Source organism: Ursus americanus, chromosome 2 (genome assembly GCF_024610735.1).
Source record: "Ursus americanus isolate L20-20 chromosome 2, mUrsAme1.1.p, whole genome shotgun sequence".
Taxonomy (NCBI): domain Eukaryota; kingdom Metazoa; phylum Chordata; class Mammalia; order Carnivora; family Ursidae; genus Ursus; species Ursus americanus.
The window spans coordinates 6,429,073-6,455,273 of NC_142128.1; the positions used below are offsets into that span (position 1 = coordinate 6,429,073).

A 26,201-nucleotide genomic window follows, 5' to 3' on the forward strand; every position below is an offset into this window, starting at 1 on the left:
ACACCCTGTTTATATAGTGCTTTAGGTTTCTAAGATATTTAATATGGTCTTCAAAAGCTCTGCAGGGAAAGCAAGCAGTACAGTCCTCATTTTACAGAAGAAATGGAGGCACAGATATGACTTGACCATAACTTATCATCTCTGAAATGGAGCCTGGAGCCGGGAGCCTCAGGTCTCCTCAGTCCTAACCTAGACAGTGCTCTACACTACAGTGAGAGAAAAGGTCTGTATCTGATGTTTTCGTAGCTTTCTAATTCTCTTTCCGGCAGCAAATCGCGTGAGCTTCACTTCCCATTCCAACATCTTCCCACATAAAGATGGGTGACTGGGATGTGGATACATGTTCGCTCAAAGGGGTCAGTGCAATTCCAAATTGTCCCTGGTTAAATGGTGCTGGTGAGATACATGTACTAGTTGTGTCCTCATGAGAAAACACAAAGGAAGCAGGTATCTGATCCCAAAGGGGCAGGATTTTAGTAGAAAAGACCCATCATAAACTGCACCGGCCCATAAGGATGGCGCTCGTGGAAACCTGCATCTTGGAATTTGGCCAAAGTGCCAAAGGCCAATTGTCACTAATCAGGAGACCAAAAAGTCTTGATTGTGGGCAGAGGAAAACAAACAAAGCTGTCCTCAAGGACACGGAGATAAGACTTGGTCTCTCCTGTCCCGGTCAATTTGGATTCTATTTCACAAGGTCCATCCCGCTCCCAGACTTTACCACCAACCCCTAAAACTCACCCTCTACTCCAGTGGGCAAGCTGCTCCTGGTTTAAGCGGCTGGTCTCAGTATAGCTCACAGAAATTTTGTATGAGTACCTGTTGATTATTTTGCAGCTTTCAAATCTATCAGATGCTTGTTTCTTCTGCTTCCTTTTACACAATGACTTGAAACCATCTTAGTTTTTAACTGTTGGTGGTACCGTCACCTGGTTTTGCTATAGATGATGTCTGTGAGTTTCCGTTTGGCTATCTTGGTTGCTCTGCTTTTAAGGAGGGACTTGGGGAGATTAAAAACTATGCCCCTATCACTATTTTCTCTCGTGTCCCCTTGAGAGCAAGGGACACCTTTACAAAAATATACTGACAGTGTGTCCTACACATGCATCTCATTAGCTAGAATTGTAACACGTGCCCATGCTTAAATAAACCCCGTGTGAGGATGGTGTTAAACCAGGATTAGCATCAAGATTCACTTCCTGGAATTCGAACAAAAAAGGAAGAACACATTAAGTACACAGATGGTGAGAAACTGAACCTGAATGGGGCTCTGCCTGAAAGAGAGAAACAAGGCAGCAGCCGAGGAGAGGGGAACAGATCCGAATATAAGATTATGTATTAAGAGTACTATTTTTCAAAACTGACAGTAATACACAGAAATGTGTTTCACATCATTATTCTGGATACACACATACACCCAATTCGTGTAACTGGAACAGGTTTCCTGAAATGATACTTACTACATAGGAAAATGAAACGGTAAATTCCAAATACAGTTTTATTAATATTTTAAATACAATCTGCTAAAAAAAAAAACCCTTAAAAAGTACAAAACCAAAATTTCATAGAGACTGGATTTAATGTGAGGGGTGTGCTTGCCTGTTCATAAGTTCATTCCAGTCAGGAACACAGGAGGATAAGGCTACACGCATGTCAGGTGCACTGTTGAGCCTATTTCTTTTCTTTGTTTTTAATCGTGTCAAGATTGAAAATCCTAGTTCACACAAATAGGTAGTTGTGAATGGTAATAACAACAATATACTCTTTCTACTTAGCAATGGAAATTCATCTTTAATCTTAATCCAAAATGCTGATAAACTCAATGTCTTATAATAATTCCTCAGTGTGAATGATGAACTGAGCTGTAATAATTCACTCTCTTCTTCGGGCTCCAAGTTTAACTCAATGATTGATTCTGGGGCCTGAAAAACAAATGGATCTTTTATCCAAATATTCTCCTTTAATGATTCAAATTTCTCTTCTGGAAAGTAATGATGAAAGGTTTGAGACAAAGAAATGAGATGCATCAGTATCTCTGATTTTATTTCTTTTAAGCAGTCTTCATTAATAATGTTCTCTTCAATGTGTTGCAACAAAGTTGGGAACATATAGTAGCTGGGACGATTACTTTTAAGTCTTGCTTGCCACAACAATAATGTCTTCTGGAATCCTAGAATACGTTCAAGATATTGAAATACATCGTTTTTCCCCTGTACTTTCAAACTTAATTCATTAAGAATGCCAAAAACATCACTTAAATATGCCAATTTTGTTACCCAAATGTCATCTTCAAAAGTATTTGCCAAATGAGATTGCTTCTCAGTGAGAAAAATGTAAATCTCATTCCTGAGTTCATATACTCTGCTCAGTACTTTTCCTCGAGACAACCAACGAACTTCTGTATGAAACAGTAAGTGGGTGTGGTTAACTCCAATCTCTGAACAAAATATTTCAAGAAGTAGACCGTTCAGTGAGCTTCCTTTAATAAAATTCACAATTTTCACTACATTTTTCAATACATCCATTAGACTTGGTGGAATTTCCTTGGACACCAAAGCTTCTCGATGAATAAAACAGTGATTCCAAAGAGCGCTGTTATGTGTTACTTCTAACAATTTTTCAATAACCCTGCTATGTTTTCCAGTCATATTTGCTGCTCCATCACTCGAAATTCCTTTACAGTTTTTCCAGTTTAATTTATATTGACCAACAATGCACTTTTCTAATTCAGTAAATAAATCTAATCCAGTTATATGTGAATTTAAACTTAAACAACACAACAGATCCTCTATGAAATCATCTTGCCACACGTACCTGACGTAAACCAGGAGTGTTGGACCACTTGCGATCTCGGTGCTCTCGTCAAGTTGGATTGCAAAATCTATCCCGGACTGCAGCCGCGCAATGAGCATTGCCTCTAAATGTTTTGCGATCGTACAGATTCGACGAGATATCGTATTGTCACTAAGGGGTATGGTTCTTAATTTGTCAGCTGATTTATCATCAAAAATTGTCCGTACCATATCCATACATGCTGGAAGAATAATTTTTTCAGCAGCTGTGTGAGCCATTTTTTCTTTCGCTACTCGATAGGCCACCAAGTATGATGATAACAAGGCCCTCTCGTTCATGGTTGTGGACTGACTAAGAAATGGTGGGGACGATTCTGTGCTATTTCTTCCCCTTTGGAAATGGTCTTCCTCATCTTCATCTTCCTCCTCCACTTTCACTATCACTATGCCTTCCATCTCCTGGGTGGCGTGGGGAGACCAACCTGCGGTATGCCTTGTTCAGGTTCAAAGAACTGGCTCACTTGATCCAAACAGGGTCTGTCTGCAGGATTGTCCTTTTTGTCCTAGATATTTTAGACCAGTTTTTGCTATTCTGCAGAGTAGAAAAATTTAATAGCAGTATGAAAAAGTAACCTTGTAGTGAGATGCTAACACCGCATGTGAGTATTCAGGAAGACAATTCACTAAATCCAAAGTCGTCGCATCTGTGTGTAGACAGATTCGGTTCATTACATTGTTTTGTATACAGCTCATTTAATACCCACGCAAACCTTATGCAGTACATGACTACTCCTATTTTAGAAAGCTCAGAAAGGTTATTAAATAATGTGTCTAACACCACAGTGTAGTAGATTCACTACTCGAACCCAAGTCTGAAGCCCAGGGTTCTAACTGTGTTGGTACACTGCCATCGAGTCACTATCAAAGAGCGATCCGGTCACTCTTAAAATGACCAGCCAAGTGGGGTGTACAGGATGACCCACTGGGGCACAGGGAGAAAAAATTAAAACCTGTATTTATGTTTTAAAAATACTGAAACCCACTTAACCTTTCCTGATAGCCCCCCCCCCCCCTTTTTGGTCCCCATCTCATAGCACTTATGTTCTGTCACCATTTGTGTTGCTGAACTTCACCTTCCAACTATTACATTTTCTTTGCTCATTTCTCTCCATGTTTTGTGATAGATCTTCTGAAAATCCCATCTGTCTCTGGTCTTTTAAGATGAAGGAAAAGGCCTCTCAGTCTTTGACATCTGGGTTAACGTTTTAAAGTTGGGGAAGGGGGAATCACACGTTCCAAGATACGTTACCGCAGAATCAAAATGAAGGGACAGAAAGTGAAACTCAGAAGATACACAACTGAGGTCAGGAGCACAGTCACTCCTCCCTGAACTGAACAGGCCTGCAGGGAGTAGTGTGCTGATATTCTGGGCAAGAGCAGCAGAAAGACGGGGTTTTACTTTACATTTCTTGAAGGATCCCAGCACCAGTCCTCTCTCAACTTTAGACTCACTGTTTCCATTACTAGTTTGGTATATGTAATATTCTTGTGGCTTTTACCCTGAAATTTAATTTGAATGTTTTTATGCCTTATCTCGACTGTCCCTCAAGAACAGACTCTCTTTTGCTCTTAGCCTTGCCCTTAAGTCATTCTATGTAGTTCCTTGCAACCCATAGACATTTAAAAAATATTTGTTTGAATACAATGTCAGTATTTGCTGCCCATTTTTAGAAAGATAACAAATTCCTTATAGGCCTGGTATTTCAACATTTGAAAGGGCATGCCCTTTATAAATTAAGAGACTATCAAGTTATTTGTAAAACATCTGAATAAGAATGGGAGGAATATTGCAGTAGCACAATTTAAAGTACAGAAATAAATTACGTGTCCATGGGTAAGTTACTTATGTATCTTCCATTGCACTGTGTAACCAACCTTCTCCAGCAAATAGTAAGGTTTCATTGATGCTTTCAATGAATTCTCCACAACTGATTGAACTGATTAATTGCGTACTATCTCTTCAGCATTGATCTGTGTGTTTGGTTTGTTTGTTTTGGTCCTCTGCCACTTTCAATAATGAAAGTATCTTTCTGGTGGCACTGCAGGAAATGGAGATGGGACATTAGGTTTGGCCCAGGTGATTTTTCAGTTAAATTCCCTTATCAGTGAATTTCCAAGTTGGAAGGGCCCTTTGAGATAATCTAGTCAATTTTACTTAGGACGAAATTGAGACCTGGTGGTGTTCTGTCCAAGATCATCCTGCTAATCAGTGGCAGAGAGAGCACTGGAAATGGTCTCCTAGTAGCCCCACGCATTTTCCACTGCATCCTCACAAATCCCCTTCACCACTCACCGCTTCAAGTCAAGCACAATTACCTTGCACAACCGAAAAATCCACCTGAGGTCTGAAATTAGACATTTAAAAATCAGAACGTTCAGAAACTGCAAGGAAAACAGTGAAGTAGATGTAATATTTTCCTACTGCGTCCAAATCACTTTATTCACTAGGTTTCGAACACTATCACCACCAATATTGGTGATGAGCTTGGGGGTGAGCAAACGATCTGCAAACATTCACGAGGCTTAGCAAACTTGACTCCTTAAAAAAAAAAACCCCAAAAACCAAAAAACCGTGAGAGCTTGATAACCTCGTGGGTCTTCCTCATTTTACATTTTAGGGTCTCTTAAGGACTCGGGTAAAAAAAAAACCAAAAAAAAAACAAAAACCCCCAACAGAAGGAAAGCAAATGCGGACAATTGGGGAACGCTGACATTAGCCCAGACATTCCATGGTGGGGAGCACAAGGAGGACGGGCGCGCCCAGGGGGGGCACGCAGCAGACTGCCTCTCCCCGGTCCCAGAGGCACCTCATCCTAGCCCGGAAAACAAAACGCCGTTCCCTTTACGCTTGGATCCGGGGCTGTCTCTGCTGGGAGACGGCGGGTCCTCCGGCCGAGGCTGGGATGGAGGATGGGGACGCGGACCCTCCTCCACCCGTCGGGGGCGGTCGTGGCGAGGGAAGCCGCGGAACACTGATGGACACATCCACCTCTGTCCCCGCCCATCCTCCCTGGCCGGACCCACGTCTCACCGTGAACCCCGTAGAAGTCTGGGGGTGCTGGGACGGAAAAGGGAGGTGACTCTGGGGGAGTCGAAGGGCAGCACACTTGGACCCAAGCCCTCCGCTCGCCACAACCCTGAGTGCGCGCGCAGGTCCGTGCGGCTCGCAGAAGCCGGAAGTGTAACACCAGCCTTTCTGGACGGGGCTGCCCTTCGGGGTCCTCTCTAGGAACGCGGGAGGACTGCGGCCTTGTTCTCCAACCTCCGAGTCTGGCTTTGGGGATCTCTCACCTCTGATCAGCTTTTCCGGCCTCGGAAAAGGCGGCTTAAATTTCCTGTGATACCATCCTGCTCAAATGCTTACACGCTTCTCCTACGTTTTATTGCTGGCAGTAATCGTAAGAATTCTAGTTATTATCAAACAATACTACTCCTTAGTGATGCTGTGTCTGTCAGAGCAACTGTAACAAAAATGTAGACAGAAGAATATCAAAGGCAAGAATGGTTTCACAAAACCGAAGTGGTGGCTTCTCTGGGGACCCTGATTACGTATGGGCAGTATTTTCAAAAATTTCTTCCGGGGGCAATAGACTTCTTTAGCACTAGGTAGTGGTGAGATCCTGAGCTTGGCTAAAGTAACCAGGGAGTTTTCGGCCTCACAATAATGTAATTAGTACAGTAAGTCCAACTTTGCTGTCAAAATGTTAGCACTATAGTTACGGCTTTTACCATTACTTCAGGAGAAGGTCAAGAAACCACCTTTTATAAAACTGATGTAGGAAAGACGTTAGGGTTCGAAGCCCACAGCCAGGAAAGAATTCTTGAGACGTCTTTGGTGAAAAAAGGTGATTCCATGAAAGCATGGAGACAGGACCGAGGGCCAGAAGAGCTGCAATGGGGTCATGAGGAATGGCCCATTATATACTTTCAAGTTGGGAGGGGGTTAGGGATAGCTAAATCTCTAAGGAATTTTGGAAGCAAGGTTTCCATGACCTTGAGAGGGCTAGCTATTGTTGGGAAAAGGTCATTTATTACTGACTAATAAAGCCTTAGTCATGAGACCCTTCAGATGTATATCGGTGGGCCATTTGCTTGGTGGATGATTGCCAACGCATACCTTGGGGGGTTTAGAGATAAAGGAAGTTTCCAAAGGAATATTTATACGTTAAAGTAGATGACAGGATCCTGGGGGGGGGCAGGTAGCAGTGGCAGTCAGGCTAAGATTACCTTTTTGCCCTTAGCAATGTATTAACACCGAGGTAGTTGAGTCCCTAGAGGAATGTCACTCTGCCTGTTTCAAGGACTTGTCAATGGGCTGTAGGTAGTAAGGAAATTTAATAGTTTTTCTTCTGCCTTTGTTTCCCCCATCGAAACCATAACCAAGACCTTGAAAGACGACACACTCTAAATTCCAAGACAAGTCTGAGCACAATGGAAAGCCCACCAAAGGAAGAGCCACATGCTACAGAGGCAACCAGTGACCAGGTGATATTCTGAGTAACCTTCCAAGCCCTAAATAATACCCCATTCCCTACGAGGTTTGACCTTGCTGTGACTGTCACTGTTTTCTTTCTACTTCCCCATTGACTTTTCAGTAAACCACTTGAGCAGATCTTTGCTTTTTTTTTTTTTTTTTTAAGATTTTATTTATTTGACACAGAGACAGCCAGTGAGAGAAAGACAAGCAGAGGGGGTGGGAGAGGAAGAAGCAGGCTCCCAGCAGAGCCTGATGTGGGGCTTGATCCCAGAACGCTGGGATCACACCCTGAGCCAAAGGCAGACGCTTAATGACTGAGCCCCCCAGGCGCCCCAGATCTTTGCTCCTTCATCACTGGTTGGCTCACTAAACTATGGTTCTCCTTGAAGACCTTGTAGTCCCAGAGCTTCTTCCTCTACATACTTCCTCAAATTTCCTTTATGTTCCAAGTCGTCTCTAAGAGCCATTAAATTGTTACATGTTGTTTTTCTTGTCTAAACCTTGCTCTCTCCCCTTCATCCCTACTCCCCCTCTACTCCATTCCTACACTAAAGTGCCTAAAAGGTTCAGGAAGGTAGGTTATTGAATGCAGATGGCTGGGTATGTTTTTGTATTTATGTAGTGTATGTGGCAGGGATTGTGGGGGCCTTTACAATAACCCCATTCTTTGCCTATTGATCTACTGGCACAAGGAACCTGAAGTGGCCTGGTGATATTCTCACTTTCTAGTTCACTGGAACATTTAATGTAGCTCCTAGAAGCAATGTTCTTCCTGAGAATCAGAACCATAACCCAGAAGACTCTCTGGGCTTGGAGACAGGAAGCACATAATCCACAAGTGAGTTACTGCGTATGATAGTAATAGGGGCTGCTCCTGCTTCAACCCCTTGGTTCCTGTACCCACTTAGTCTTTCTATTGGAGACAAAATATCATATATATGTTATCGGTTCACTGAGTATCAGTGCATATACTGTATCCTAGAGGACAACTCCCCAAATTCCCAAGTTGTAGTTTAGCTGAGTCTTCAATATGCCATTCCATTTTTTTTTTTTTAAGATTTTATTTATTTACTTGACAGAGGAAGCACAAGCAGGGAGAGCCACAGAGGGAGAGGAACAGGCAGGCTCCCCACGGAGCGGGGAACCCAACACTGGGCTTGATCCCAGAACCGTGGGATCATGACATGAGCCAAAGGCAGAAGCCCAACCAGCTAAGCCACCCAGGCGCCTCTGCCATTGCACAGTTCTGTCAGGTAGCTGCTTCTGGGTGATGAGTAAGCACCATGAATTCTGTGGCAAGCTCATTGTCAGCCCTCCTTGACTATAAAATGGGTTCCTTGAATTTAAGGTTATGTCTAATGGATAAGGCAACCTCTAAACCCTCAGATGGTGCTGGTGGAGATAAAGCAGTCAGGGAAAACAAACCCATATTTAGAGCCTGTGTCAATTCTGCTATAATATTTTCTTTCATGACTATCCATGCCTAGTGCAATGGTGGGCATGTGGGAAAGACTAAGGAACTGCTCAATCCCTTGAGAATACTTGTTCATATATTTTTCTTCAAACCAATATAGTGTAAGATAAAAATGACAAATTTTATGAGTTAGCTAATTGTTGCCACCTATGTCATTTTAAGAACTGTTGAAAGAAAATTTTGCTCAAAAGCAAAATAAATTTCTAAGGACTTTTTGTTAGGGACTGATGCCTTCTCTGAAGAGAAGTAGACTTTTTTTTTTTTTTTTGAAGATTTTATTTATTTAAAGAGAGAGAGCACAGAGGGAGGAGCAGAGGGAGAGGGATAAGCAGACTCTTCGACGTTTGGAGTCCGATCCCACAACCCTGAGATCATAACCAGAGCTGAAACCAAGAGTCAGATGCTTAACTGACTGAGCCACCCAGGAGCCCTGAGAAGAGGACTCTTAAATGAGTGCCTCCTAAGGTCCTCTTAGTGGAGCAAAAACACACCACTGCCATAGTTCACCCACCTCTGCTGCAGAAATGCAGCAGTCTAATTGGTACAACTTGTGGGGGAATGGCAACTCAGGAAAAAACCCGAAACTCACAGCAATCCTAGAATATTAGAAGAGCTGTTCATGAAGAGGAGGAAGTAATGGGCCATCCACTGTCTCAGGGATCTCAACAGAAACAACAAACATCACCAGGGGAGTATACTTTTGTTCAACACAAGAAAAAGGTTCTAACTGGAGCTGTACAGAAATCAACTGACTAAGCAGTGCATCTTCCGTGATGCTGACTCCATTGCGCCGGATACTGTGGACTAGAGACTGTGTCATAGTAGGAAGCTGCATGAGATCAATGACAGTCAAGAAGAAAAGAAAGGGAAGGCATATCAGAATCTTCGAGAGGCTGACAGAATTTCAAAAAGCATGTAGAATACTACACTTTTGATTTTTCTTATATTTAATTTGAAATGTCAAACGTCATGAAAGGATTATATCTGATTTGTAAACTTAAAGGACTAATATCTAAAGTCCCTTGCAAATCACTTATTTTTTAAGACACTTGCCAGTCCCTAGCAGATCCCGTTCCACCACAAGACGTCCCATTCTCCAAGGATCTGGGAGGTCACAATGCCCTCAGGGCTTCTGTTCTAGCGCCCGGCCTGCCTGTCCTCCTGCTCCCCGCTTTACTTATCCGCTTCTGTATAGTTCAGTTTTTCCACCAGGAACGCAGCTATCTTCCAGGCTCAATTTCTCTGAGAAACTCCAACTTCCTCAACGCCCTGTCCCTTGCCCCAAAACAATAGATTCTGATCCCACGATTTTCTGTGGTCCTCATACCACCCAAACGCCTTCTACCCTCGTTAATCAGTGTATTTTGGTGGCGCCTGGGGTGGCACAGTTAAGGGACCGACTCTTGGTTTCAACTCAGGTCTGATGTTAGGGTCATGGGATCTAGCTCCACAAGTCTCTGCACTGAGCAGTCAGCCTGAGATTCTCTCCCTCTGCCCCTATTCCACCCCCCTCTAAAATAAGTAAATACATTAAAAAAAAATAATCAGTGTATTTTTCCCCACCCGCACTTAAGGAAGTGGGATCATGAGGTCCGCCACTCCTCATGGCGGGACACACCCCACGTTGGCTGGCCACTACCCCGCGGCGTCTTGACGGTTGGCTGGAGCCAGGGAAGGGCCAGCGGAGCCACTTTCCCAAATCCGGGGCTGTTGCGGTCATTGCCGATATACTGGCTACAGAAGCTGCCAGCGGGGTCAGCACCGAGGGAGGTCAGATGGGGAGAAGCACGCGGAAAAACAACGCACGAGAGCCTCCCGGTACTTACCCTTCATCCGGGCCCTCATCCGGGGCCTGCCTTCCGCCCACGCGGCTGCCGGACTCCGCCTCCGGAAGTGCCTCTGAGAAGCGCCGGCCTCCAAGCGGTGCAGAGCGACCCCGGAAACCCTGGGGCTGCTCCTAGAGCGAGGGTGTTCGCGACGGGACGGCCGTCTGGCCTGCCGCTCCGCTCGGGTGAGTGCCCAACAGCGGTTCTGGGGTCGCGGTGGGCGTCGCCGTTAGTTTAGGCTCCCGGGAAGGAGGAGGAGGCGCCCGGTTCCGGCCGACGGCGGTTCCTGTCCCCAGGAGCGCTCTGGGGGCGGGGTGCGAAGGCCTGTTTCTCTTCAGTCAGGGTTCACCCTGACGCCCCGCGGACCGAGGGCCTCGCCTCCGGGGCCCGGTGACCCTGCCCTGGTGCGAGCTGGGTCTCTGTGGCCCGCTTCGCCCTTCGGGGAGCGCGTTTTCACCTAACAGGGAAGTGGGAGGAGGGCAGCGCTGGGCGAGGCCTTCCGAGGGCTGGGCGCCAGTGCCGTTTCTGAGGGTTGTGGAAGCGGGCCGGAGCCCTGTGGCGTCCTTGGGTTTGAAGGACACGAGCCAAACCTGTTTGAGTCGCAGCTCTTCCCTGGATCACTGTCAGGGCCGTGCGGAGCGGCCTGCCCACCTTGTCTGCGTTGATGAAGGGTCTGACCCCCGCGCCCCACAAAATGGAATTTTGTCATTAGGCAAGCCTGTTTAGTAATTCAAAGTGAGCAGGCAGAGTGTTTGCCAAGTAATTCCTCGGGGGCCTGCTTAAAAAAAAAAAAAAAAAAAAAAGTAATCGTAACTACCATGTTTCTTTGGGTACAAACTTGACCCTTGAAAGAAGTTTGTACGTTTCCAGTATTTTAAACTTCACTCAGAAATCTTTATTAAGTTGTGCTTTCTTGATTTTTTTTTCATTGAAATACCACAAATTCTGAGTTAGTGGAGTTTAAAGCTACGTGCTTGGACCATATGATTTGGTTCTTAAATATTTGAAACTGAATAATTTCCATTTTCTTTTCTGTTGTTTTATTTAGGTGGTTAGTTATTATTAACTCTTTTTATTGAGTACGTGCAGTGTGTAAGATACTTTGCTAAGTCCTGAGAATGTAAAATGATGGGCTGGCTTAACTTAGTACAATAAATTCTCGCAATCTCACCCAGCAGTGATGGTCCTTGTTCTCCAGAACAGGGATGGAGGAAATATCCGCCCAGGAAGCAGCAGGATCACCAGTTGTCCAGTTTCAATCTCTGGAGAGCCTGTCTGAGGGTCTGTCCCCAGAGCCTCTGTTCACGCAGGACACCGACATGGAACAGGAGCTCAACGGGGGTAAGGCTGAGAGAGCACTTAAATCCAAGAGAATGGGGGTACAGTGGGGCTCCTGGGCCTGGTACGAGAGAGGCCGGGAACTTCAATAAGAAGGTGGCCCCTAGGGGAGGTCTGGAAGGGAGGGACAGATGTGACTCAGTTCAGTCCTGGTCTTGGGCTCTTCTGTTAAGGACAACCGTCTTTCTTTAATAGGCAGAGTGGTGGTCATTCACTCTGCTTTGGCTATTTTTCATTCATACAACCTTCACTTTATCCTGGTTTCACATCCAGAAAAATTCTAGGATATGCTGCTTTTGCTGCATCTCACAATCCTTGCCTCGCTTTTATTTCCTCTTAGATTTAGGGCCCTTCTCTCCCCCTGTTCCCTTCACTTAGTTTCTTTCCTCCTTGATGACTTTGCGAGCTTTGCCACCTGCCATTCTGTTGCAGCTGCAGTGTTTGTGACTAATCTAATTTTGGCCAAAAAAGCAACCATTTAATTCCTTGGTTGAGCACAACACCTGTATGAGTGTACACATACCACATATTGACTCCACAGTAACATCTTTATCGTATAGATAGGTTGACATGTCTTGTACTTTTTTTGCTTTATAAGAACCTTGTTTTAAATTGCTTGTGGCCAACTGCAGTGCCTGAAATAACTTATGTGTCAGCAATGCCAATTGAGTGCCATGGTGTGTGGGGTGCTGTGGGGTGTTGTGGGAATGTGGGAAAGGTTGTGAGGAAACAGATGACCATTCCTTATTCTTGGGAGCCTTTACACACTGGTTGTAGAGAGAGTGCCCATTCACATGCGGGCTTACTGAAATTTACAGAACACTGTCTGGGAAAGCGTCAGAAGTCAGCTAAGTAGTTATTGCCCTGGACAAGTTACTGCAAGTCTTTATGCTTTGCTTTGCTGGTCTGCAAAACAGGAATAGTGCTTATCCTGCTGTTAGAGGAATGTCCTGACATGAGAATAAAGTGAAATACGAGGTTTCATAAGAAGGTCCTGTATCACGGGTCTGAACATGGGTAAGGAGGGCATGCCAATGCTGAGAAGGAGCAGAGTAGATGCACTCAGTACCTGATAAACATTCATTGGTTTTATTAGAACGTTGATGTGAAGAAGGGTCCCACTGACTCCCTCTTCTGTCAGGGAGCCCTGGGGAAGGGTTGCTCTCACTCTTGGCTCCTTTCTCCTCCCTCAGCTCCTCCTGTTCCCCAGGTGCCTGCTCTTCCCCATGAGGGAAGCCCAGGAGACCAGGCAGCTACGCTCCTGACAGCCAGGTACCAGGTGAGCTGAGGAACCCTCTGCTTTTCCTCAGGGACTGTTGATACTGATCGAGTGTGGCCCTTCCCTCATCCCATCCATAAACCCTGCCTCAAATTTTTTTCAATAGCAGACCCCAGTTTAGGAATTGATCCTCTTCAGAGGCCTGGACTTCACAGAAACCACCTTCCCATCTCCCCACCACCACCACCAATAAACACTATTCCTTCTCTATCCCTGGTGCTGTGATGGGCATTTATTAGATGTTAAAGGTTATGGAACTTATTCCCTAGATTCTAGTCTGTTTTCCCTCCTCCCCAGCTTTGCTACGCTCTGGACACCCTCTCTGTCATCTCCTTCATTTTCTGGCCACAGTGCTATAGTGGCTTCATTCCCCAGAGCAGCCAGGCTGTGTTATTTCAGGAGTTTGTGACATTCGAGGATGTGGCTGTGCACCTTACTCGAGAGGAATGGGGATGCCTGGACCCTGTTCAGAGGGATCTCTACAGAGAAGTGATGTTAGAGAATTATGGGAACGTGGTGTCGTTGGGTAAGGACTTTCTTGTTACTCAGCTTACCTATTAGGATTTCTTTACTTCCTTGTTTCTGAGGAGGTGTGAGGTCTCTGAGAAAGTAGCGTGTGGCTCAAATTCCAGGTCTTAGAACCTCTTAATCCTCCATCTTCAACGTCATTCTTCTCTGGGAGTGGGTTTTCTTGGGAGGGGTTTCAAGATAAGACATTTTACTCCTTATCTTTAATTAACTGATACCTGCTTTTGTGGGGCATCTGTTTCCTGTTAGAAAAGGGAAACTTGCTTGTGCTTTGCCTAAGTTCTCACCTTCCCTATCTTTTCCTTTTTTTATGAGGGGGACCCTAGAGTCTCCCAGTCCACAGCCAGACATGTTCCTTCCTGGTAATACAGTGCCCCCATGTCTGAAAATTTTCCATTTTCCTCGGAGGAAGAAATCCTTTTTTAAAGATAGGCTAAAATCCTTGTAGAATGATCCCTCACCTCTTAACATTCCTAAATTCATCTCCAAGAGGCAGCGTTTGAGAGACTTCATTTAAAGATATGACTCACTGCGAGTCTATTTCAGTGAGTCATCCAGACGGTAGTCCTAAGTAACCTCACCCGGAGCAGCAGAAGTTTCAGCTTTAAACTGAGTCTCTCCTTTGTCGTTTGGCTGGTGCAGAGGCCTTCCGGGATTAGGCACCCAGTAGTGCCCTAAAGCGGCATCAGTGGGGCTTTGGCAGCCCCCTTGATGAGAGCATTGCTCCTTTTCCTCTTTTTTTTGCCATTCTCTGCTTCTGCCTTTTTTTTTTTTTTTTTAATATGTATATATGTATTTAATCATACTTTTTCTTCTCTCTCTCTCTCTTTTTTTTTTTTTTGGCTTTGCCTATGCTGTTGGCATCCAGGGTGTTCCTTTGTCTCCTTGATTATGTTCAGAATTAAAGAAGTCTTTTTACCTGTGGGGAGGCAGCCTGCCCACTGGGAAGGTTTTTAGTGTGTTTCCCATTCCTGGCTCTTTGATCTTTGTAGGCATACTTCTCCGCCTTCCTACCACCCGGATTCATAGTGTGAATTCCTGTCCGGCCCTGAGTCATACCCAGGCAAGTGCTTTCTCTGGAGAAACACTTGCAGTTCTTTCAGCAGGAATCTCCAAGAGATGGCCCAAGTATCGGCTTCCCATCGATATTGCTCGTCCCCGCTCGGAAACTCCTTTTCCACGATTGTAAGATATTACACTTGATTGATGCTCTCAGGATGCCACCACTATGTAAAATTGCAACTCCTCAGATGACCTTTGTTAAATTTCTGAAGGGCGAGGAGGCCCTCCGTTGCAGCCAGATGAATTTTGATCCTGAGTTCTGAGTTCATTCATAAGCCACGGTTGGTGGTCATCTACTTGTGTTCTGAGAAGCCACAAAGTTCAACTCCAGCTCTTCAGTTATGATCTTTTCATGTTATTTTAGAATGTGGAACTTATGCTGTGCACCCCTCTTTTCTGTAGTGAATATGACCTGCCCCTTCTGTTGTCTGACTTTTCTGTGACCCCTGGGCTTTCCTCATGTTTAGCACTCTAGTCTTCTCCTTTAAGTCCCCATGACCCCCTCCAAGGCCCTGACTTTGTCCCCTTTATTCTTCATGGTGCTATACAGATTGATGCATTTAAATGACCTTTCCTGATCAAGTGTTCCTTAGCTCTGTCCGTGATGGATGGGAAATGGGAGGGAAAAAGAGTTTCTTTATTTCAGGGTATCAAATTGAATGTATATTTAAACAACTTTGTAAACTGTAAAGTGATGTAATTGTAAACTACTGTTAATTTTATCTAATAATTACATAATTTCCAACAGTTAACCTGTCTACTTTTTGGAGTAAACAAACTTCTTAGCACTTTAATCAGCCTAGTAGCACGGTGTGCTATTAGACTGAATTTTATCCCATTTCCTGTGTCATCTCTGCACAAGTACAGGACACGCATGCACACGCACACATACTGGCTACAAACACATACAAGAAACTCTCCTGTTCACCTTGCTTTTGTGACTAAGTCAGCAGCATCTTTTTAGTAATTACTTTTTTACAGTTCTCAGGAAATAATTTTCAAATTTGTGGGCTCAGCAAACTCCATCTGAAATGTAAGTTTATATACTTAATTAGCTTAATGCTTGGTGTTGTAAAATACGGACATTGTAGTTCAGTTCTTGACTTAGCGGCCCCACTGTCAAGTTCACATCTTCTTCCCACGGCAGCAGCTCAGTTGTCAAAGACATCAAAACGTTGTTCCTTTGGGTAAGTGCTTCTACTATATAGTAGTAAATATACATACAGAGTATGAATAGCTGAGTAAAAGAATAAAAAAGTAAGTAAAAAGTCATATTTTTCATTACCAAATCTGAAAAGAAGCATGTTCTTTTGACGGCAAGTGAATTACTGGCTTGAGGGTCATACCCAAAGGGAAGTTATCTGTGACTTAGTGCTGGAGATTAAGGTCAGGAAAGTGGTCTGGGTTGCATTTCACACAGGGTCAGTGTGGCAGGTGCCTTATTAGATGACATCATTAGAAACATGCCTGTCGGAATTCTGGTTGTTAAGTAAAGTTGGTAAATCAGGAAATGTTTGGCACATACCCTTTGCTGTTTGAAGTTGATGTCATAAGGACAAAAATGGTTTTGTATAGAATGTCTTCTACTGCCATGGCTATTTACTGTTTACTGAGGGGCCAGTGTGTTACGAGGTACCATGCATACCTCATTTAATCCTTACCATAACCCTGTGAGCAGATGTTACTCTATTTTATACCTGAGGAAACTGAGGCTCAAAAGTTAAGTGATCCACTCAGGGTCAGAACTAGGTGTAGGACTCAGATCATGCTCTTTTTCATTGTTTTGCCCCTTAGGACAGTTAGTCCAACCACATATGGTGTTTTTTGTTTTTGTTTCTTAAAGATTTATCCATCTATTTATTAAGAGAGAGAGCAAGCCGTTGGGAGGGGCAGAGGGAGAGAAAGTCCCAAGCAGACTCCGTGCTGAGCGCAGAGCCTGACATGGCGCTTGATCTCATGACCCTGAGGTCACCACCCTGAGATCACAACCTGAACTGAAACTGAGTTGGATGCTCAACCGATTGTGCCACCCGAGGGCCCCACATGTGGTTTTTTATATGCTTATGGTTTTTTTTTTTTTTAAAGATTTTATTTATTTATTCGACAGAGATAGAGACAGCCAGTGAGAGAGGGAACACAAGCAGGGGGAGTGGGAGAGGAAGAAGCAGGCTCATAGCGGAGGAGCCTGATGTGGGGCCCGATCCCAGAACGCCGGGATCATGCCCTGAGCCAAAGGCAGACGCTTAACCGCTGTGCCACCCAGGCGCCCCTATATGCTTATGGTTTTATACTCTGATGGCAGTTAGAAAAAACGATGAGAAATTGGACAGATGGGCATTAGGTTATGCAGTTTGGGAGCAGAAAGAACATGCATTCGAGAAGAAATAAAATTGTGTAAGGTTATGTTCCATTAAAATAGGTATCTACACAAGAACAATATTACCAAGGAGAGATTTTATGTGTGTGTTAAGGACCAAGAAGAAGGGCATAAAGCTTCCAGGTGGCTAAAATCTTAGCATAACTGATATAGGCAACAAACCAAATAATGAGGTGAATTTTAAATGTTATTTTTAAAGACCAGATTAAGTTAAAAATAAATCTGATTGGAGAACTGTCAGGGTTTAAATTTAAAAAAATCAAAAGATTTTAATAAAATATTAGGTAATTTTAGATAGGAAAAATTAATTGCAGACACATATTTTGAAAGCACAGAGTTTTGACTTTAAAATTTAGGAAAAAGGCGTTCAGGCCAATAGCAAGAAAACCTGCCTTAATGCTTCCTGTGACCCATAGAAAGACTTGAAAGAAGATAAACTGTGGAATCAGACTTGGGTTCATCTTACCAGCTGTCTACATTGAGCAGATTATTTAAAGTGATACTCATTTTCTTCAACTATAAAACATGAAAAATAATGTCTGCCTTTCTGGGTTTGTGTGAGGGATTAAATTGGATTAAATTACGTTGTATGTGTAAGTACCTGGCTCATGGTAGTTACTTGAATGCTTTTTTGGAAAGGACTGCAAGTGATAAGAGCTATAGATCAGATTTTTTAATACAAATTTCAGGACTATGTTTCACATTATCTTTATAGTGAAATTTCCTCAAATTGAGTATTGCTCATACTTTTGTGTAGGAGTTTGGATTTTTATTTTATTTTATTTTATTTATTTATTTTTTTTAAAGATTTTATTTATTTATTCGACAGAGATACAGACAGCCAGCGAGAGAGGGAACACAAGCAGGGGGAGTGGGAGAGGAAGAAGCAGGCTCATAGCGGAGGAGCCTGATGTGGGGCTCGATCCCACAATGCCGGGATCACGCCCTGAGCCGAAGGCAGACGCTTAACCACTGTGCCACCCAGGCGCCCTGGATTTTTATTTTAAAGAGACTTTGATTTCTTTGACACTAAGTGATCTTTTAGTTTGCTTAATTAGAACGTCCATGACTCCAAAACTGTTGGATCCTGGCTCTCCATGTATTACTCCAATCACTATTTCTCTGTTTTTTTTTGTTTTTTGTTTTTTGTTTTTGAGAGAGAACAGGAGCAGGGGTGGGGGGGAGGAGCAGAGGGAAAGCAGGCTTCCCACTGAGCAGGGAGCCGGATGTGGGGCTCCATCCCTGGACTCCAGGATCATGACCTGGAGTCATGCTTAACCGACTGAGGCAGATGCTTAACCGACTGAGCCACGCAGGCACCCATCTCTGTTCTTATTTATTTATTTTCGCCTTTTACTCCATTGTCAGTATATTGATCTTCTGTTGTCTTTCTGTACATATTTTGGAGGAAGGGACAGATTTCATTTACAATCATAATTTTTTACTAGCAGATTACTTAAAAGCCAGGTTCTGAAAGACTGGGTTTGAGCCCTAGCTTTTCTCGTTATTGTGACCTTGGGCGAGTTACTTAAACTGTCAGTCTTAGTTTTCTTATTTGTAAAATGGGTACAACGGTAGTTTCTACTTTATAAAGTTATGATGAGTATTAAGTTAAAATTTGTCAAGTTCTTGGTGTGGAATTTTGCACCTATCAAATGTGCAGAAAACCTTAGCTTAATATTTTAATGATACAGATGATTTTTAAGTCTGTATTTTAAACCCTGTTCTCTCATCATAACTGTAGTCTTTTATCTCTGTCTACTAGGCATTTTCTCTTATTCCTGACTGCGTTAACTTAAACACAGTCTAAAATCAAACCCTTCTTTCCACATGGAAACAGTCTTTTTTGTTGTGTATGGGTGATGTAGGTATAGATACAGAATAAATAACCAAAATTTGCTTTAGTTATCAAATATTTAGAAACACTTTGATATCTGAGTTAAAAGTTACAAATTCTGTTATGAGAATTCTGAGCAAAGTATTTGCTGCTTCATGCCACACTAACTTTTTTTTTTTTAAACTTGAAAACTATTTCATTTGACACGGAGGACCTCAACTAAGTAAATGTCCAAAGGAGGGAATAGACTATTAATGCCCAGCAGGAATTCAGAAACACAGTAAATGCCTTCCTTATATCTCTTCTGATCTGCTGTTCATAGGCTCTCACATGGAATCCCAAGAGGACAGCTGTTGGTTTGTCATATTTTCCAGGCCCAGTGCCCTTTTAGAAGCTGGTTATCTGTTATATATTGATGCTAGGACACAAATTTGGCACTCAGTAAGTAGCTCTTAAGTAAATAAATCAAAAGAAGTACAAGATACAAGCTATATGGTCCCTGCTAGTAAGAGTTTATAAATGAAGAGGGATGATAATTCATGAAACCAATTAAATAAAAATCTGTAATTCCATTATATAGTGACATGTCAGGATACGAGGAACAAATAATAGAGAGAGGCTTTTGGAGTTGACGGGCTTGAGCTAGACCTTGTGTGTGTGCTACTAGATTTCTGGGCTGAAGATGTATAAAAACTGCCCGTTTGATACTATAATAGTTCCGCCCCCCTCAGGATCAGACTGCTTCTTGCTTTTGCTTTAAAAGAGATTAGATCCTAGCCGTCCATTATGTAAGCCAAGAAAGACCATTTTTATGTGAAGGTGCACTTTTATTGCCCTTGCCTCTCTGTATCTCTGTTTATATCTGTCTCTACATTCCACATAGGAGGCACCCCACAGATGGGTAAGAATGTGTTATTTTTTGTTTCCTCATGTGCACTGAAGTGAATTGAGATTGGTGAAGTTTCTTGAGATTGGTTCTTGGAATATTTATTCAGTCTTCACTGATTATGTTGTTGCATAGCTCACCACACAACGGGAGCTTGAGTATTCACCTTCCTCCAGTCCAGCGAGGTTATACTTTGATGACTTCCCTTTTGACCCGGTCTAATACTTATAGACCAGGTCTAATACAGAGATTGATCTATAGGCAGCAGCTGAAAGTGAAGATGATCACTTCCATGCAGACAGGTACACACTCATGCACCAGTTACCTTGTCTGAGTAATGTTTAAATGGATACTTCTCCCAGAGTCATCAACTTGCCCCATAACACAGCTTTTCTGGAGCACAAGAAGGAGCTCCTTGTAGAGCATCTTTGCCCTTCTCACTTTCCAGGCCTTCCCTAATGTCTTCTAAGAATTTACTTTCTCTCTCCATTAACCATTAGTTAAAAGAAAAAGTGGCTTTGTGTAGTCTGGGGATAAATCGCCACATCCCATTTCCTTCTCTGTGAGCAGGATTTCCAATTTCCAAGCCTGATGGGATCTCCCAGCGGGAACAAGATCTACAGGTCTTTGATCTGGAAACTAAGAATAGAGAAGTCTTAAGAGATGACTGCTCAGGTGAGTAAGGTAGACTCAATCAGATGGAATTAGGGAAGTAAGAGTCAAGTTGTTGAGCCAAAATGTAGCTGCTTTGGCAGTCAGAATGAAGAGCTCGGTCTACATACCAGATGGCGAGCTCCTTCCTTTTCCCTTTGGTTATGTTGAATTCTTTTCATTTATTTTATCCCTTATCCACAAGTTGTACTGGGTCCCTGTTCAAGTTGCTTCTCCATAATTCTTCTGAACTACTCCCTGTTACCTCCTTTGAAACACCTTAGTTGGTTATCTTCTTTGCCAAATGTCCTCCATTTCTACCACACCCTGAACCATTTGTTCATTACCTCACTGTTCCTATTCATGCCCTTACATCTGCTGTTGAGATTTTGTACCTGTGCTTCGGAGTAAATAAACTTCTCTCATTTTAGTAGATTCTAGATTATTTAGTTTTCTTCTCTCTGAGTTTTTTTTCCCCCCTAAGCACAGGGTACAGATTACATTTGCATTTTCTATTTATATATTGAATCAGATGGAGAGACCAGAGAAGAGAACAAGCTGTTGATTCCTAAGCAGGAAATTTTGGAAGAAGTACATTCGTACAAAGTGAGAGTAGGAAGACTCAAAAAGGATATTGCCCAAGTTCCCGGGACTAGAGAAGTGTCTAAACCTGAGGACAGATTAGAAAGGCTTCAGGAAATCCTAAGGAAATTTCTCTTCCTGGAGAGAGAGTTTAGGCAAATAACAATCAGCAAGAAAGCCTTCACCGGTGACAACAATGAATGTAATGAACCTGAGAAAAGCTTCGGTCTGGACTCTACCCTTGATACAGATCAGAGAGTTCTTAGAATACAGAATATTGATGATACTGATAAGTATGACATGGGTGTGAATCAGAATTCAGCTGTTGGTAAACAAGAACAAATAAACCTAATACAGGATGTTCAGAGTAGTGAATACAAGGACAGCTTAATGGATCTCTCCCACCTTAGTAAATGTGACAGCATTCCTGCCCCTGAGAAATCCTATAAATGTGATGCATGTGAGAAAGTCTTCCATCAGAGCTCTGCCCTTTCTAGGCATCAGAGAATTCATACTAGAGAGAAACCCTACAAATGTAAAGAATGTGAAAAATCTTTCAGTCAGAGTTCAAGTCTTAGTCGACATAAAAGAATACACACTAGAGAAAAACCCTATAAATGTGAAGCATCTGATAAATCCTGTGAAGCGTCTGATAAATCCTGTAGTCAGAGCTCAGACATAACTCCACATAAGAGGATTCACACTAGAGCAAAATCTTACAAATGTAGTAATTGTGAAAGAGTTTTCAGTCGTAGTGTACATCTTACTCAACATCAGAAGATTCACAGAGAGATGCCCTGTAAGTGTACTGTATGTGGCAGTGACTTCCATCATACCTCATACCTTGCCGAACATCAAAAAGTCCACTGTGAAGAGAAAGCCTATGAATACAACGATTGTGGGTTGACCTTTGTTAAACATCAAGGAATTCATCTCAGAGAAAAGCCCTATACGTGTAACGAATGTGGAAAAGACTTCAGACTGAATTCCCATCTTATTCAGCATCAAAGAATTCACACAGGAGAGAAACCACATGAATGTAATGAATGTGGAAAAGCTTTCGGTCAAACTTCATGCCTTATTCAGCATCACAAAATTCACGGGAAGGAGAAGTCCTATGAGTGTAATGATTATGAGGAAAGTTTCAATCACAGCTCAGATCTCATTCTTCAGCAAGAAGTCCTCACCAGAGAAAAAGCCTTTGATTGTGATGCATGGGAAAAGAACCTCAGTCAGAGAGCACACCTTGTTCAGCATCAAAGAATTCATACCAAAGAGAAACCTTATGAATGTGATGAACGTGGGGAGACCTTTAGTCAAATTCAGGCCTCATTCAACATCTGAGAGTTCACACCAGGGAGAAATCATATACGTACTGAAGGTGGTGAAGCCTTCAGTCAGTCAACTTTTATTCAGCATCAGAGAATCCACAGCAGAGAGAAACCCTCTGAATGTGATGAATGTAGGAAAACTATTTGTTAGTGTTAAACTTCATCAACATCTGCAAACCCATACCAATGAGAAAATCTACGAATATATTGAATGTGGTAAATGCTTCATGCTATTTTCATACCTTAGTCACCATTGGGAGAATTCTTACTGGAATAAAATTCCTTCACTGTAATAAATGTGAAATAGCCTTCAGTCAAAGAAACTACCTTGTTCAGCATCAAATTCATTCCATGCAGAAAGCCTATGAATGTAACAAGCGTGTATGCAAGTGGGAGGACTCAGTCATATTCCGCCCCTTACTCAACGTCAAAGAATCCATGCCCAGGAGAAGCCATTCAAGTGTAGTGAAGGTGACAAATCTTTCAGTGGGAGTTCAAGTCTTTTTCATCATTAGAATCTCCATACCACACCAGAATCTGATATAATGCAAATGGAAAAAATGTTCCTCCACATTTCAGGCTTTACTCAACATCAAAATATTGGAGAGAAAATTTTATATAAAATTGTTAATATATAGCCCTGATCTTTTTCATTGCAGAAGATAGTCTGAGTAGTGACTTGGTGAATGCAGTGCTGTATCCTCATGGCATTCTTTTATTTAATAGGAGGTATAAGTAGGTATATAAACTTTATTTATGGAACTCATTTAAACTATTTTTTAAAAATATGGCCTATGAACATTTTTATTTTTCCTGAAATTTGGTTCCTGTATGGCTTCTTTAAAATATTGTTAATATAGCACTGTAAAAACATAATTAACTTCTGGAAAGTAGCGCATTTAGCTTTTTCTGCTGTTCGCAGCCCAAGTTCTCTCCAAAACAGACTTTTAGGTCTGCTGTTTTCTGAGCATCCTACTTTCCTGTTCCTTTCCACCACAACACTTGGATTCCTGTTAATTTCTCCATTTTTTTAGTACCTTCAAATGATGGTTTTCTAGTATTAAGCTTCTCACCAGCAGGTATGCCGTCCCTGCGTGATGCTCGTGTTCTGGTGTCTTCTTCCCTAAAATGAAGCATCTACCTAAAAAGAATGGGATTTTCACATCCTGTCCATCCATGAGTTTGAAGGATCCCATCTCTGCTGTGTTTGTGGCAGGCAGCTAAACATTTTCAAATGACACCCAAGTTCTTTGCTGCCTTGTTTGCATCCACAGCCCTCTAAAAGAGATAAGGACATCAGGGAGCCAACAGGACTCCTGGTGGTCTAGCTACATTCATTCAGCACCTATTCTGCATGTCAAAGTTTAGAATTATTTTATATACTTCTGTTGAAGGCCAGCAAAATGCTTAGGTCTGCTTTTGATAGGGCAAAATATGAAGAACATATACAAAAAAAAGAACTTCATAAGGGAATGCAGCTTTTCAAAAAAGATACTGCTGTTCTTCTGTAATCTCTCTAGAGGGAGCATTTCAAGAGAGTGGTGGGTCTTCCTGGTAAAATTTTAACCACTACGATTGCTTCATCATCTGTTTGGATTTTCGCCCCCCTCTCCCATCAACCCAGGACAGTATTTGAAGTGTGGGGGCTTTGTGTATAATTGTTTATTCATTATCACATTTTCTGTATTTTACGAGTCTGTAGGCCATATAAAAGAACTTGGTTTTTTGATTGATGAAAGTGGTCACAGAAGTCAGGATGTCCAGAGTTTAGGGTCACTGTCAACACCTAGCCAAGAATTCATGATTCTTTAGGTGATGTCAAAGCATTTTATTATATTTTTCCATCTTAAGTTTCATAACATTTTGTGAATAAAACAAGTGTTACTTAAAATTCTTATTGTCATTCCAGCAAGTGAGGCCTTCATAGTTCAGATGTTATAATATTCACTAGGGATCCTCAACAGATATATTAGAATTTATTGCTTATTCTATAATGCTCTTATGGCTAAGCTCTAAGATAGTTCTGCCACCATATTTTGCCTCTTAACCATCAGCAAGCATAGGATCTTATCAGGGCAAAGTAGAGATCTAAATGATTTAAATATAAAAGCAAATGAAACATGCATGTTTTTTTCCCTTGTTTATGAATGTGTATGCCCTTATGTACAGAGACCATTGGTCACTTCTGATGATTATGAAACAGATTAATCCCTAAATAGCAGAATATGTAAAAATCACATGTATACATTTGGTTTAGGAATGTGCTTTTGTACTTCCACTTGAATAAAGGTGTGTTTGATACTCAGAATCTGTTTCAAAAAATGTCTAAAGGCCTCAACCAGAAGCATTTGGAAATCTTGGAATCACCTTCCTGGCTGCGACTCTCTACCTTCCAGAAACCTGCTTCACAACAAGAGTGGATCATTCTCCTTCATACTGATACAAAGCTTGCTCTTCCACAGACTTGGGAACAAAGTCTGAATGTTCAGGGTTTTAAGGATTATTTGATTGGGATGTTGGCACATAAATATTTTGAGGTTTCAGTAGAACTGGCAGAATTTGTGTGTGTGTGTGTGTGTGTGTGTGTTTTAATAAGTAAAACATTTTAAAGGGAAACCAAAATAATCCTCAAGGACAATTAACTTGTCTCTTTAAACTTGTAATATTTTATCAGTCCATTATGAGTTTGTGTTTTTAGTCTTTTAATCTTGAAGATGGGAGGGAAGGGGAGAAATCTAATAGTTGAGGTACACCAAATTTAGTCTATCTTCTATCTGTCCACCTACCTACATGTGTATGTATGTATGCTCATATTCAAACTTAATCCTTACAACTCTGCAAGGGAACTAGCTTCGTTTTACAGAGGAACTGAGGTGTAGAGAGGTTGAAGAATCTGTTAGGGTCACTCAGCAAGTTAATGGCTCAAGTCAGGCCTGACTCCCAGGATTTCCATCATCATGATGTTGGTGTTAGACATCCCAGAATGCAGAGAAGTTTTCTTTGATAGCTTTTCATACACTGTTGTATCCTCCGTGATTGACTGTTACCACTTTGCAATTGATCTGAATGCTCCCAGAACTGTCTGGGATACTAGGAGAAGATATCCCAGAATCTTTTGGGAGCTAGTCAGAGACCCTGCTCCCTGAAACAGGCTTAAATAATTTTGACAATGACATGCCACAGGTCAGTGCTCCCAAATTCTTACCTCCTGTCAAGGTATCCCAGCTCCCATTACTAGATTTACATTTCCATTTCTCAGTGCTCAGAATGCTTTTTCCCTGCTAACTGGAACTTGCTGATTGATGGACATGTATTAGATTTCCTATCACTTCTGATTAAATTATAGCAGTGGAGCAAGGTGGGTAATGGAAAAATCAAGTTTGATTTCTAGGTTTTTGACTTGAGCAAAAGAGTGGATAGACATAGACTGGACAGATGGGGACCACTGGAAGAGGTGCAGGGAGAGTATTTCAGGCAAAAGAGCATATCAGGAGGCCTTCAGATGAAAGAGTTTGACATCTTCAAGGTAATAAGCTCTCTGGAGGAATGCCTCATCCTACGAAGTATGTGGGTAATTGAAGTTTAAGAAGTTCAAAGGAGGCCCCTGGGGTGTCGTAACAGCACAGCACAATGGCATTCCCACATTTGAAAATGTGACCTCATCTATCCATTCATTCAGTAGTACAGTTGCCAGATGCTAT

General features: G+C 42.3%; 2 protein-coding genes across 12 annotated transcripts; one reads left to right on the top strand and one right to left on the bottom strand.

Moving 5' to 3' along the window:
* Positions 1–1,484: 1,484 nt before the first annotated feature.
* Positions 1,485–10,717, bottom strand: ZBED8L (ZBED8 like). 4 transcript variants are annotated; one of them, XM_045773920.2, is made up of 2 exons: positions 10,630–10,717; positions 1,485–3,496 (listed from the first exon to the last, which is right to left on the bottom strand). In XM_045773920.2, exon 2 carries the CDS (start codon positions 3,246–3,248, stop codon positions 1,578–1,580), a length of 1,671 nt encoding a protein of 556 aa, XP_045629876.2. In that variant the 5' UTR covers positions 3,249–3,496; positions 10,630–10,717; the 3' UTR covers positions 1,485–1,577. The 4 variants fall into 4 exon arrangements, with proteins under 4 accessions (XP_045629876.2, XP_045629879.2, XP_045629877.2 ...); XM_045773923.2 differs by having other exon boundaries at positions 1,485–3,384; positions 10,630–10,700; XM_045773921.2 differs by lacking the exon at positions 10,630–10,717 and adding an exon at positions 5,884–10,385 and having other exon boundaries at positions 1,485–3,384.
* Positions 10,687–24,808, top strand: ZNF655 (zinc finger protein 655). 8 transcript variants are annotated; one of them, XM_087867485.1, is made up of 6 exons: positions 10,687–10,814; positions 11,828–11,970; positions 13,161–13,246; positions 13,544–13,772; positions 20,507–20,611; positions 21,120–24,808. In XM_087867485.1, exons 2-6 carry the CDS (start codon positions 11,835–11,837, stop codon positions 22,511–22,513), a joined length of 1,950 nt encoding a protein of 649 aa, XP_087723611.1. In that variant the 5' UTR covers positions 10,687–10,814; positions 11,828–11,834; the 3' UTR covers positions 22,514–24,808. The 8 variants fall into 8 exon arrangements, with proteins under 8 accessions (XP_087723611.1, XP_087723607.1, XP_087723616.1 ...); XM_087867481.1 differs by having other exon boundaries at positions 10,703–10,814; positions 11,808–11,970; XM_087867490.1 differs by having other exon boundaries at positions 10,703–10,814; positions 11,808–11,970; positions 13,598–13,772.
* Positions 24,809–26,201: the final 1,393 nt, after the last annotated feature.